Here is a 12,646-nt window from a genome sequence, read left to right as displayed (position 1 = left end):
TAAAGGTAATGAATCTGAAGATTTCACGCACCCAGAAAAATTAGAAAAGTAGCTACTGTATCATCATAACCTGCAGCATAGTTTTTACCACCGAACAGATGAAACGGACAATGAGACATTTTTGTATTTACCTTTGAAGTCAGTTTTATTCAAATTAATGGATGGACATTTATATACTGGTATTTCAATACCCATGATACTTTCATGTCACAGTAACAGCTCTGATGTCATAAAGATATATTTATATCAAAACAGTTTAACTGTTTTCAATATTTCAAATTAACTTGTTATCTCAAGTGCATCATAGAGTATTAGGTAATTCAATATTTTCATTCTGATGGAATAAACAGACAATGTAATAAATCGTACCGATTTTTCATTCACGACTTGTGCAATTCAATAAACTATGCAATTCATCTTGAACATCAAGTGGATGCTTCAGAGGAAACAATTTTAACACAGATCTTTATGTTTGGTGATCTACAAAGGAGAATCTAGTTGTTGTAAGTACATAGTTTCCAGGTTCATTTACTGCACAGAACAAGCCCTTTACCCTCAGAAATATTATCTATGTTTGATTTGTTCAAGCAATTGTTTTTTTTTTAAATGAATCGCCACCTTTTGCAAGTCTAGTTGTATGACAAACATTAGATATTTTGTACGTACCTTGGTCTAGTGATCTCAAATGGGTTTATATTTCCCTATTTAATGGAATGTAGCCCTACTTTATATCTTATGGTGGAAAATCCCTCAAGAAAACTGTACTTATAGTTCTCATAATCAAAATTATTCTAAAAATACTTTCAAATTGGTCGGAGACTGTTCTAGTTATTTAGTCATAGAGATGGGACAGCACAAAAACAGACCATTGAAATGAAGCCAACAAAATCAGAAGATTCTAGATTTGATTCCTGGTCTATGATGATCTCAACAAATACGACAACAGCAGCAATATGTCTAGATTCAATTACTGTGGACAAGGGAACAGACACCTTCTAGAATTTAAGAACCTGCCTGCTCTCCAGCAACCCTATCGGAAAAATGTTCGTGAATCCCAAGTGACAGCAGGAAAGCACTTCTATCTTGCTTGATAAAGGTAAAAATTGAACTCAGTTCTGGAACACAAAAGCAAACCAGGGGTCAGAATTGACCAGATTACTTGTCTGAAAGCCATTTGTTCAAAGTTTCAGGTAACACTATAAAGTGATCAGATGCAGCAGAATGAGTTACAAAAGACTAATTGCTCTTTCCATCTTCTCACATTCACTACCATCTGTACAGAGTTGTTAAATCTCTACTGTCAATGGTCAGCAGTGGTCTAGTGGTTAGCACTGCTGCCTCTCAGTACCAGAGACCTGGGTTTGATTCCAGCCTTGGGTGACTGTGTGGAGGTTGCACATTCTCCCAGTGTCAGTAATGGCGTCTGCTGGCTGCTCCAGTCTCCTACCAATCCACCTAACCTACCAAAAATGTGCAGGTTAGGTGGACTGACCATGGTAGAATTGTCCATAGTGTCCAGAGATGTGCAGAAATGGTAAATGCAGAGTTACAGAGATAGGGGTATATACAGGGATACTGTGGGTAAAGAGATCCTTTATTCGGAAATACAATTACCATAATTAGTCTTTTTACTGCATCATCATAGAAAACCTACACATACATATAACAGGAAAGCTAATGGAATCCCTACTCAAAGATGTAACAGAAAAAGATCCAGAGACTGCAGTCAGTATAATGCATATTCAAAAGGTCATGGTTGGCGAACATTACTGGATTACTTAAGTAATAGAAATAAAGAAAATAGAAACAAAAACAAAAAGAATAATGCAGTATTTGGATTTTGAAACATCCTTTGATAATTATACTTATGACAAGTCAAAGAACATACAGGACAAGTAGCAGAAGGAGTAGCAAGCTGGCTACAAAAAGAAAAAGGAAAGCTACATTTCAGACAGGCAAAAGATTAGAAGTGATGTTTCTTATGCACTGGGACCAACGTCACAATGTCAAAACGTTAACATCATGCTGGTGTATTTAATATAGAAGAAGACTGCTACAAAATACCGGAAAATATCAGTAAACTTGCTTGTGGGTGTGCAATTGGCAAATTAGTTTCAATATGGATAAGCCGAAGTGGTGTGTTTAGATAGGAAAAATAAGGAGACCCAAAGGACAGTACGGTGGTTAAAGGGTGGTACGGTGATTTAAAGGGCAGCACTGTGGCTCAGTGGTTAGCACTGCTATCTCACAGTGCCAGGGATCTTGGTTCAATTCCAGCCTTGGGCAACTCTGTGTGCAGTCTGCACATTCTCCCACTGTCTGCGCAGGTTTCTTCCCACAATCCAAAGATGTGCAGGTTAGGTGAATTGGCCATGATAAATTGCTCTTAGTGTTCAGGATGTGTAGGTTAGGTGCGTTAGTCAGGGGTAAATGTAGAGTAATAGGGTAGGGGAATGGGGCTGAGTGGGTCACTCTTTGGAAGGTCAGGCTGGACTTATTGAGCTGAATGGCCTGTTTCCACACCAGCAGGAGTCTATGATTTTTATGATAACTATTGAGGGTTGTGTATCTAAATAAGATTGAGGAACAGATTATCTTGGAAAACAGAAAAACAAAATCACAAATTAACAACAGAATAATAAAGCTATAAATGATGTAATCAAACACTGGGACTCATTTATAATAACATAAGACCATAAGACATCAGAGCAGAAATTAGACCATTCAGCCCATCGAGTCTACTCTGCTATTTATTCTTTGATGATAAGTTTCTAGACCCCATTCTCCCGCTTTCTCTCCATAACTCTTGATAATCAAGAACCTAAGTCTTAAATAGACTCAATGACCTAGCCTTCACAGCCTTCTGTGGCAATAACTCCATAGATTCACCGCTCTCTGGCTGAAGAAGTTTTTCCCTATCTCCAGTCTAAAAGGCCTTCCCTTTATTCTAAAGCTGCACCTTCTCCAGGAATAGAATTGAAAAGCACAGCACCTATGTTAAAATTAACATAGAACTTTGGTTAGATCATTCATGGGTGTAGTCCGAATAATTCTGGCATTCATACTAGCTAAAGGACAGCACTGAAGGTGGGTCTAAAATCTAAAATGCAACATCATAAATTCTATCAGGAAAGATGAAACAGGCTGGAACTCTTAAGAAAAGAGAAGACTGACAGGTATCAGACAGAAAATGTTAACATTCAAAAAATAATTTTATGGGGCAGGTGTAGAGAAGATGCTTCCACCTGTGGGGAAGAACAGAATGAGAGTTCACGAAACTAAGATAATCAAAAATAAATCCAACAGGAAAGTTGGTAGAAGCCTTCCCAAAGAGTGGTTAGAATAAGAACTTGCTCCCAGAAAGATTAGTTAGAATGACTAACACAGATGAATGGAAAAGTTTATAAAATGTGGGAGAAGAAATACACATATAAAATAACTTGTTTGGAAGAAAATAACTGGTAAAAGGTTGTGTACAGCAGAAACATGGTCTTGGAATGGTTGGCGTGAATTACCTCTATGTAGGAAATACTATACAATAGATTTCACAGGTGAACCAAACCCCTTTCAATCCAAAGTGCTTTCAAGACTCTAAGTGACAGCTCCAATTCCCAAACTCAATAACTTGGTTTGGTTTTCCTAAAATTTTAAACCTCATAACCTAAACCTGTTCAATTAATAGCCATTCTTGTGATGGAGTTTTTGAAATTTTGATACTAAGAAAACAGCAATTGCTTGGAGTAAAGAAAATATTACTTGCATTACACCTAATATTATAGACTTTTTCAAACTTTAGTGAATCACTACTCTGTGGGCAAGAAATATTTAACTTCCTCTTTGCCATGACCTAGATTATTTGAAGCATGTATATTTCATAAAAGATGCACACTCTCTAACAGCCTAATGCCACTCCCCTATCTTTTCAAAATAGCAGATTTGTTCTCTTTGCATCATTGCCCAATTCTCTTTTGGAACCCATAGCTGGGTCTGCCTCCATCATACATTCAGATGAATTGTGGATCTGAACCATTCGCTGCAAAGAAAATATAGTTTTCTTCATGTTACAATTGCTTCTCTTAACAATCAACCTGGATCTGTCCCCTCTGGTCCTTGATCCTTTCATCAATGCATACAGTTCCCTTCTGTCAGCTCTGTAAAGATCCCTCAAAATTGCGACACCACTATCAAACAAACCTCTCAGGGCAATAAATGCTAGTTTTGCCAATAATGCCCACATCCCAGAATGAATATAAAAATAAAGTTGACTATTTCTCTCTTCAATTCCCTGCATTACATGAATGTAGGAGCATCAAGTAAATAATAACGGAAATGTATCCAATCAGCCTTTGAAACTCTCCACTGTGAGCAGTTCGAAGGGCAAGATAGTAGATGTGTGGGAACACCACCAGCTGCAAGATCCCCTCCAAGTCACACACCATATACTAAGTTCAGAATATACCAACATTCCTTCACGTTCCTGGGTCAGCAGTTGTACTGTGGAGCTCACCACCACCTTTCAAGCATAACGATGGATAAGATGTAAATGTCAGTATAGCAATAATAACATCACATGAACAAATGAGGGGAAAAAACACCCTCAGATCTGTTCCACCATTCAATTAGACGTGGGGGATTTGGTGCCATATCCCTCAAACTGTTTGTTAATCTTAACTCAGTCCAGAAAACTCCAGTTGTCAGTTTTACATAATTCTTTTGCAAACTTGTTTAACCTGAATCAGTTTGCCTGATTTTGAACCAATACCTGTTGGTTATTTTGCATAGTGTGTACACAGGCTTCCATAACCATCAAATGCCCACATTTCCTAAAGCTATGAGGACAGACTATGCTGACGAAACAGCCAAACGTAAAAATACTGCCACTTAATTATCGGAGCCTGAACATGACTGTTGAGTGAATGCTGTTCAGTGAATGCTTCAGCAAGTAGAGTTTCAGACAAAGCAAGGCCCATAAAAAAGTTTTCAGAATGGAGATTGATAAACTGTTGAATAAAATATTTAAAAGGATAAAAAACATGGCAACGTGTGTAATTGGGTAGATCTCTTTGGCTCTTTCAATGAGTCAGTACAATACAAAGGGCTGAATGGTCTCCATTTAGTGCAGTAAAATTCCAAAATCCAAACATTTTATGACTTCAATCACAACAATTTGGCAGTAATTGTTTAACTGCTCATCCCCTTTAATTTACAGCTATTACATTCATTTTGTACATACAAGCATCACATCAGATATGATTAATAGTCACATGGTTTAAAAGAAAACTCGTTTCTTTTACAGCAATAAAGTAATTGAATTGATATAATCTGTAAAAGAATGAACTTACACGAACGCCTTTTCACAACCCAATAAGATCTCAAAGTACTTTGTCGTCAATTAAGTACATTTGGAACTGTTGTCACGTTGATATTGAAGGGAAACATGAAAATCAAATTGCACAGAGCAAGATGTCACAGCCAACAATGCAATAATGACCAAATTATTGCAAAATAATGACCGATGTGGCCTCCTCTATATTGGGGAGACAAGGCGCCTACTTGCGGAACGTTTAAGAGAACACCTCTGGGACACCGGGACCAACCAACCCAACCACCCTGTGGCTCAACACTTCAACTCCCCCTCCCATTTCACCAAGGACTTGCAGGTCCTTGGACTCCTCCATCGCCAGACCATAGCAACACGACAGCTGGAGGAAGAGCGCCTCATCTTCCGCCTAGGAACCCTCCAACCACAAGGGATGAACTCAGATTTCTCCAGTTTCCTCATTTCCCCTCCCCCAACCTTGTCTCAGTCCCAACCCTCGAACTCAGCACCATCTTCCTAACTTGCAATCTTCTTCCTGACCTCTCTGCCCCCACCCCCACCCCCACTCCGGCCTATCACCCTCACCTTAATCTCCTTCCACCTAACGCATTTCCAACGCCCCTCCCCCAAGTCCCTCCTCCCTATCTTTTATCTTAGCCTGCTTGGCACACTTTCCTCATTCCTGAAGGGCTCATGTCCGAAACGTCGATTCTCCTGCTCCTTGGATGCTGCCTGACCTGCTGCGCTTTTCCAGCAACACATTTTCAGCTCTGATCTCCAGCATCTGCAGTCCTCACTTTCTCCAGTAATGACCAAATAATCTATTTTAGTGATATTTGTTAAGGGACAGATCTAGGCAAGGATCCAGGGAAAACTCATCTGCTTTTCTTCAAATTTCGCAGCAGAATCTCTTATGTCCACCAAGAGGACAGGGCTTTAGTTTAACTATTCAACCAATAATACGCTGTCAATGTGGGTAAGGGACAGTATCAGTCTAGATTCTGCACTCAATTGTCCGGAATAGATCTCAAGCTTCAGTGTTGAGGACCCACGAATGATCAGCAGCCAAGAAAGGAACGAATGTTACTGTTGTTACCAAAGCCTAACAAGGTACTTACCTAATCGTCTAAGATTGGGAAGCATGTGCACAACAAAAAGTCGATAGTCTGTTTCATTTTTGGACACAGGATTCAGTCTCAGGTCAAGTTCTTTCAAACAACCCAGATTACGAAGGAGAAAAATCTCTTTCAAACTTGCTATCTTGTTATAATATAGGTTGAGCTTTTCCAGATGAATCAGGTGTTGGATCCCCTGTGTGCACAATATAGAAAGTGAAAGTGCATTAAAATTTTGTCTATTTTAAGTCTTCTCAAATAACTTTTCTCTAAAGCATTCATTTATGGAAAAATATTTATTTGAAATTATTTTTGGAAACAGAAGTATCTGTCACATTACTAAATGGCTCCAATGAGTCGAAAATCATTCTAACTCTGCGACACTATTATGAGGAAGAAAAGTCCAGTAGCTTGCAATATCCATACAAGAACATTTAAAAATGCAAGTACCACTTGAGAGGTACCCTGCTACTCCATAAGGTCAATTGCGACAATTCTCACAGATACTCTGAGTTGGCTGCTTCCAAATTAGTTTTCCAGAGCAGAAAACAGGCTGATTTATTTGTGAAGTAGTGAATGTTTCAAGACATCATAAATGATAATTACTGCAGAAGATCTTTTCTGGCACTAAAAGTGTACAAGTGTAGATACTTGCTTCTTCAGAAGTTAATTAGTGTTAGAAGTTTTCTAAACAGCAATTTTTTTCCTGACGTTTTCGACATATAACATATAATAAATAAGACCAGGAGTAGACCTCTTGAACCCTCAAGTGTATCCACCTCTCAACAAGATCAAGGTTAATCTCTGCCAGGTCTTAATTCCACATTTGTGCCAGTTCAACATAGCCATCAACACCCTGGTATTTCAAAAATCTACCAACCTCTTCTTTACATACTTTCAGGCCTCTACCTTCTACAATTTTCTGGAATTCCAGACATAACTACCTTCTGGGAAAAGAGATTCCTTCACATTTGACTCCAAATCAGTGTCCCTTTCACTCTGTACGTATGTCCCCTAATTGAAGATGTTCCCCCCAACTAGTGGAAACATCTCCTCAACATCTACGCTGTCAAGCCCTCTCAGAATGTTGTACGTTTCATTAAGATCACCCCTCATTTTCCCACTTTCTAATAAAGGCCTAACCTGTTTAGCATTTTTGATCTGCCAATCTCTTCATTCCAGTAGCTTAGTGAATTTCTTTTGAACAGTCTCTAATGTTGCTCTCACTCTTAAACCCATAGCTCATTCCTCAATTTAGATTTTGCTTTCCATTAATGGTTAAATCTAATTTATACTTTTGATTTGAAATCAAAGTGCCTGAGTTATAATTTTTCAATCTGATTTGATTAAGAACCTCTCAGATGCCGGTACAAAGCACCACACTGGATCAGACACTGAATTTGAGCAATTTTCAACTAAAAAACTGCATATCATAGAACCTTACAGTGTGGAAGCCGGCCATTCAGCTCGTCAGTCCACACTGCGCCCTCCAAAGAGTACCTCACCCAGACCCACACCCCTAACCTGTCCCTGAAACCCCATATTTCCCATGGCTAATCCAACTAGCCTGCACTTCCCTGGACACCATGAGCAATTTAGCATGGCCAATCCACCTAACCTGCACATCTTTGGACTGTGGGACAAAAAAAAACATGCAGATACATGGAGAATGTGCAAACTCCATACAGTTGCCTGAGGGCACTGTGCCTTTGTTGCAGCTGTCAATGAGTTCAACAAGCAATGCTCCTTTGCCATTGATTGCAAACTTCAAACTCAAACTTATTGAATGTAATAATAAATTCCTAACATTGATAACCATGTGTTAAATGTGTATGTCTATGGCAGCCTGCATGCACATTAAACAGGGAAAGACGACATGGTGTTTGTTAACAGTTCATTAACTACTGAATTGATTTTTAAACTGGAACTCAGCAGGGTGAATGAAATAATGAGGACGGGGTTATCTTTTCTGGCTTGGAACAAGATTTTGCCACACTTGCAACAGATAACAGATTAATTATTGGATTTTTCTACCAAAGTGATTAAATATTCAACACCTTGCGCCCTTAGGGAGGGAGTTCCAGGATTTTGACCCACCAACAGTCAAAGAACAGCAATATACTGTACTTCCATATCAGGACAGTAGGTGGCTTGGTGGGTATCTTATGGGTGGCGATATTCCCATGTATCTGCTGTCCTTGACCTTAGGTGTCAGGCTTTGGGTATCAGAGCAGTCTCGCCTCAGAACTTGGTTCTAGCCCAACCCAAGAGTGAAGTATAAAGCCCACGCCAACATCCCACCATGGTAGTGAAGGAGTATGACAGCTAAAGGTGCAATCCTTTAGATGGGACATAAAGGCCCCCCAGTTACCCTCTTACGTGGATACAAATGATCCCATGGCACTATTTTGAAAGAAGGGATAAAATTATCCTAGTGTCCTAGCTAATAGTAAAATTTCCACAAGCATCAGCAAAGAAAAAAATCAGGTCATTTTCACAATTCTTGCAGGACATTGCAAACAAATTGTTTGCCGTATTTCCAATATTATGGAACTGACTACATTTCAAAAAGTGCATAATTGGCTGAAACGTTCTTTAGGATATCCTGAGGTCATGACACATGAGAGAAAGTAACAATTGCGGATGCTGGAGATCAGAGTCAAAAAGTGTAGCACTGGAAGAGTAAAGCAGGTCAGGCTGCATCTGAGGAGCAAGAGAGTCGGCGTTTCGGGCATGAACTCTTCATCAGGAATCTAGGGATGGGAGGGTGGAGAAGGGAGCGGAGAGAAAAATGGGAGGGTGGGGGGGGAAGGTAGCTGGGAAGCCGATAGGTGCATACAGGTGGGAGGTGATAATGATAGGTCGGAGGGGAGGGTGGCATGGATAGGTGGGAATGAAGATGGACAGGTAGGACAGTTCAAGAGGGCAGTGCCAAGTGGGAGGGACAGGTGATAAGGAAACTGGTGAAGTCGGCATTGATGCCATGTGGTTGGAGGATCCCAAGGTGGAAGATGAGGCATTCATCCTCTAATTGTTGGGACCCTCCAACTACATGGCATCAAGAACAATTTCACCAGTTTCCTTATCTCAAGTCCCCTTATCTCATCCCAGATCCAACCCTCCAACTTGGCACGGCCCTCTTGAACTGTTCTACCTGTCCTCTTTCTTTCCCATCTCCACCCTCCCCTCTAACCTATTACTAATCACCCCCAGCTGCCTTCCCTTCACCCCCACTCTCACCCCTCTATTTATGTCTCAGCCCCCACCCGCCCCACATTCCTGATGAAGGGCTTGTTCCTGAAACGTTGACTCTCCTGCTCCTCGGATGCTGCCTGACCTGCTGTGCTTTTCCAGCACCACACATCATGACATATGCACAATAAATGAAAGTTATTTCATTCTTTCAAGCACTTGATCCAGTTTGGGATAGTCTGTACATGCAAGTTCCACTTATCCATATATAGATAATGGAGAGTAATCAACAGGCTGCCTTGTCATGGAGTGTAACCCACAATCCTGGTACTTTTTTCAATGAAGTCAATACACTTTTGATTGGAATAAATGGATCGCTATCAACGGGAAGGACCTGAGCTAGCTTTATATTTACTCATGAAAGGGCACTGAATCCAAGTGTTGTTAACAACGTCACTACCCAAAATGAAGTTAGTTAACGTGACAAAAGTCAAAAGCCAAACCAGAGTCTTTTCCACTGTATTTGACTAACACAAATATGCACACTTCAGCAACTTCTATTTATTATCCGAAGGGTCAAGCAATCTAGTAATGAGAAACTAAGAGGCAGGTAAATATCACAGATATTTGTGATTTTTCTTACAGTCACACCCCAAACCTCCAACAAAAATGTGATCTTCACCAAGATGTTAAAAACAAAAATGATGATGATAGTGGGAGTGCAGGTAGGCAGGGAATTTCTATCAGTCTCCTTTGGCAAAAGGAACCCACCTAGTGGCCTCAATTTACACCAGAAGATGCCAAGCTCTTATACCAGGTATTCTCCAACACTGCCATAAACAAGTGCATTTCTCACTTGAAGGAATTCAGTGAATCAGCATTCACTGCATAAGCCAGCAACCGGTTTGACAGGTTCATTATTCTCTGTGAAAATAACAGCCTAATAAGTAGCCTAGTTTTGGCCTTGAGCTATCTGTAAGCACGACCACTGACCCACACTAATGTGCTTATGTGAAGAACTTGCATTTGTTTAGCACCTTGAAGAGGGTAAAACATTCAAAGGCACTTCATAATAGCACAATTGAACTAAACTTGATATTTGGTTGCTTCGGGGATATTAGGAGAGGAAAGAAGTGCATTTTAAATGAATTTCTTAAAAGGGAGATCAAAGTGGGGGGGGGGGGGGGGGGGAAGAGGGGAATGTTTCTGGATAAAATTCTACAACATCAGCGAGGCATCTGAAGGTGCAACAGCCAAAAATCAGGGAACTGCAAAAGCTCTTCACTTGTTTTTAAATAAGCCTTGAAATTTATTTCAATAAAAAAGGTACTAAGAAAGAATACTGGAACCTCAAATAAAAGCAAAATATTCTCGATGCTGGAAATCTGAAACAAACAGAAGAAAAATGCTGGAGAAACTCAGCTGGTCAACATCTAGAAGAGAGAAACAGAGTTAATGCTTCAAGTCTGGCATGACTTTTCAAAACTGAAACTCATCTGGATATCACCCCTAGATATACAGAAAATAGTGTGTTGATCACATAAGATTTGCAATGCTGATTTCTCACTGCTGCACCCCATTGGTGTTTTGGCATTAGGTTTTAATATATAGTCCTTGCCAAAACATCACTACAAATAAATCATAAGTGAACATGCTTCTAAGGTTGCAAACTGATCTAAATCATTTAGCTATAAACAAAATTAATTCCTTACACCAGTCATTAATGCATCCTTTATTTATTCCCTCTACTGCCAACTGTACTGAAGTAAACGACAGTGGTAATACACTCAGCATAACAGAGATTAAAACGAAAATGTTTCGTTGCAATCAGCGTTAAAGTCTAATAATGCATCCCTTATAAATTTGTGAATAAATGCCCTGCTTAAATTTTACTTCAATTGAGTTAATACCAGGAAGAGGAGAAGGCACTTTTGCATCAGCATTCCAAAGCTGCAAGAGAGTGATAAAAACAGGTGCTTCTCCTTGAAATACTTTCCAGCTACCCATGCTGAAAACAATATTTGTCGTAGATGTAATATGAGAAAAGAGAATGAGCTCTGCTGTGATGTCTTTCACAGCCAAATAGCCTGCCAGAATATACTGTGCATAATCACACACAAGGAAATGAAGAGACACTTGAAAGATGAGTTCTGCTGAGACACGCCCTAATTTCATTCAATACTCTTGATAATGAAAATATTCCTGTTCAAGGTCTTTTCTGCTAATGGGAAACATAGCTAACTAGGCTATTTATTTGTAAAAATTAACAAATGATAACACATTTGCACATTGAGTAATTTGTCAATTTACAACCCTAGTTCATATGAAAGGGGACAGAGAGCACATTGGTTCCAAGTAAATGTATCAGGAAATGCATTGTGTAATTAGCATATGACAGCAGTTTTTAAACATACTTTATGAAATCACAAGGACAAAAAGGGGACATGAGATAGCTTTGGCAAATAGGGTTAAGGAGAATCAAATGGGATTTTATAAATACATTAAGAACAAATGGGTAACAGGGGAGAGAATAGGGTCCCTTAAAGATCAGCAAGGCCACTATGTATGGAACTGCAGGAGGTGGCAAAGATATTAAACAAGTATTTTGCATCAATGTTTACTGTGGATAAGAATATGAAAGATCAAGAATTTGGGAAAATAAATAGCAACATCTTGGAATATGTCCAGATTACTAAGATGGTGGTGCTGGGCATCTTAAAACGCATAAACGTAGATAAATTCTCAGGACCTGATCAAGTGAACCCTAGAACTCTGTGGGAATCTAAAGAGATTGCTGGGCCCCTGCTGAAGTATTTGTACCATTGATAGTCACAGGTGAGGTGCCAGAAGACTGGTTGGCTAATGTGATACCACTATTTACAAAGGGTGGAAAGGAAAAGCTAGGGAACTATAGATCAGCGAGCCTGACATCAGCTGAGGGCAAGTTGTTGGAGGGAATCCTGAGGGACATGATGTACATGTATTTGGAAAGGCAAGGACTGATTAGGGATAGTCATCA

The 12,646-nt window shown here is 39.6% G+C and overlaps 1 protein-coding gene across 3 annotated transcripts in view; it reads right to left on the bottom strand.

The window, feature by feature from the left end:
- Nucleotides 1-12,646, bottom strand: part of cep72 (centrosomal protein 72) — a 154,602-nt gene that overhangs the window by 118,063 nt on the left and 23,893 nt on the right. For 2 of the 3 annotated variants that reach the window (XM_072560567.1, XM_072560570.1), the window contains exon 3: nt 6,439-6,631. The exons of the other annotated variant lie outside the window; for it this stretch is intronic. In XM_072560567.1, the coding sequence (XP_072416668.1) occupies nt 6,439-6,631 (193 nt within the window). The remainder of the gene's footprint in view (nt 1-6,438; nt 6,632-12,646) is intronic. 3 annotated transcript variants of the gene reach the window in all.

This window comes from Chiloscyllium punctatum, chromosome 41 (genome assembly GCF_047496795.1).
Source record: "Chiloscyllium punctatum isolate Juve2018m chromosome 41, sChiPun1.3, whole genome shotgun sequence".
NCBI lineage: Eukaryota > Metazoa > Chordata > Chondrichthyes > Orectolobiformes > Hemiscylliidae > Chiloscyllium > Chiloscyllium punctatum.
The sequence above is the reverse complement of the archived record's forward strand: the minus strand, read 5'-3'. Positions and strand labels throughout refer to the sequence as shown.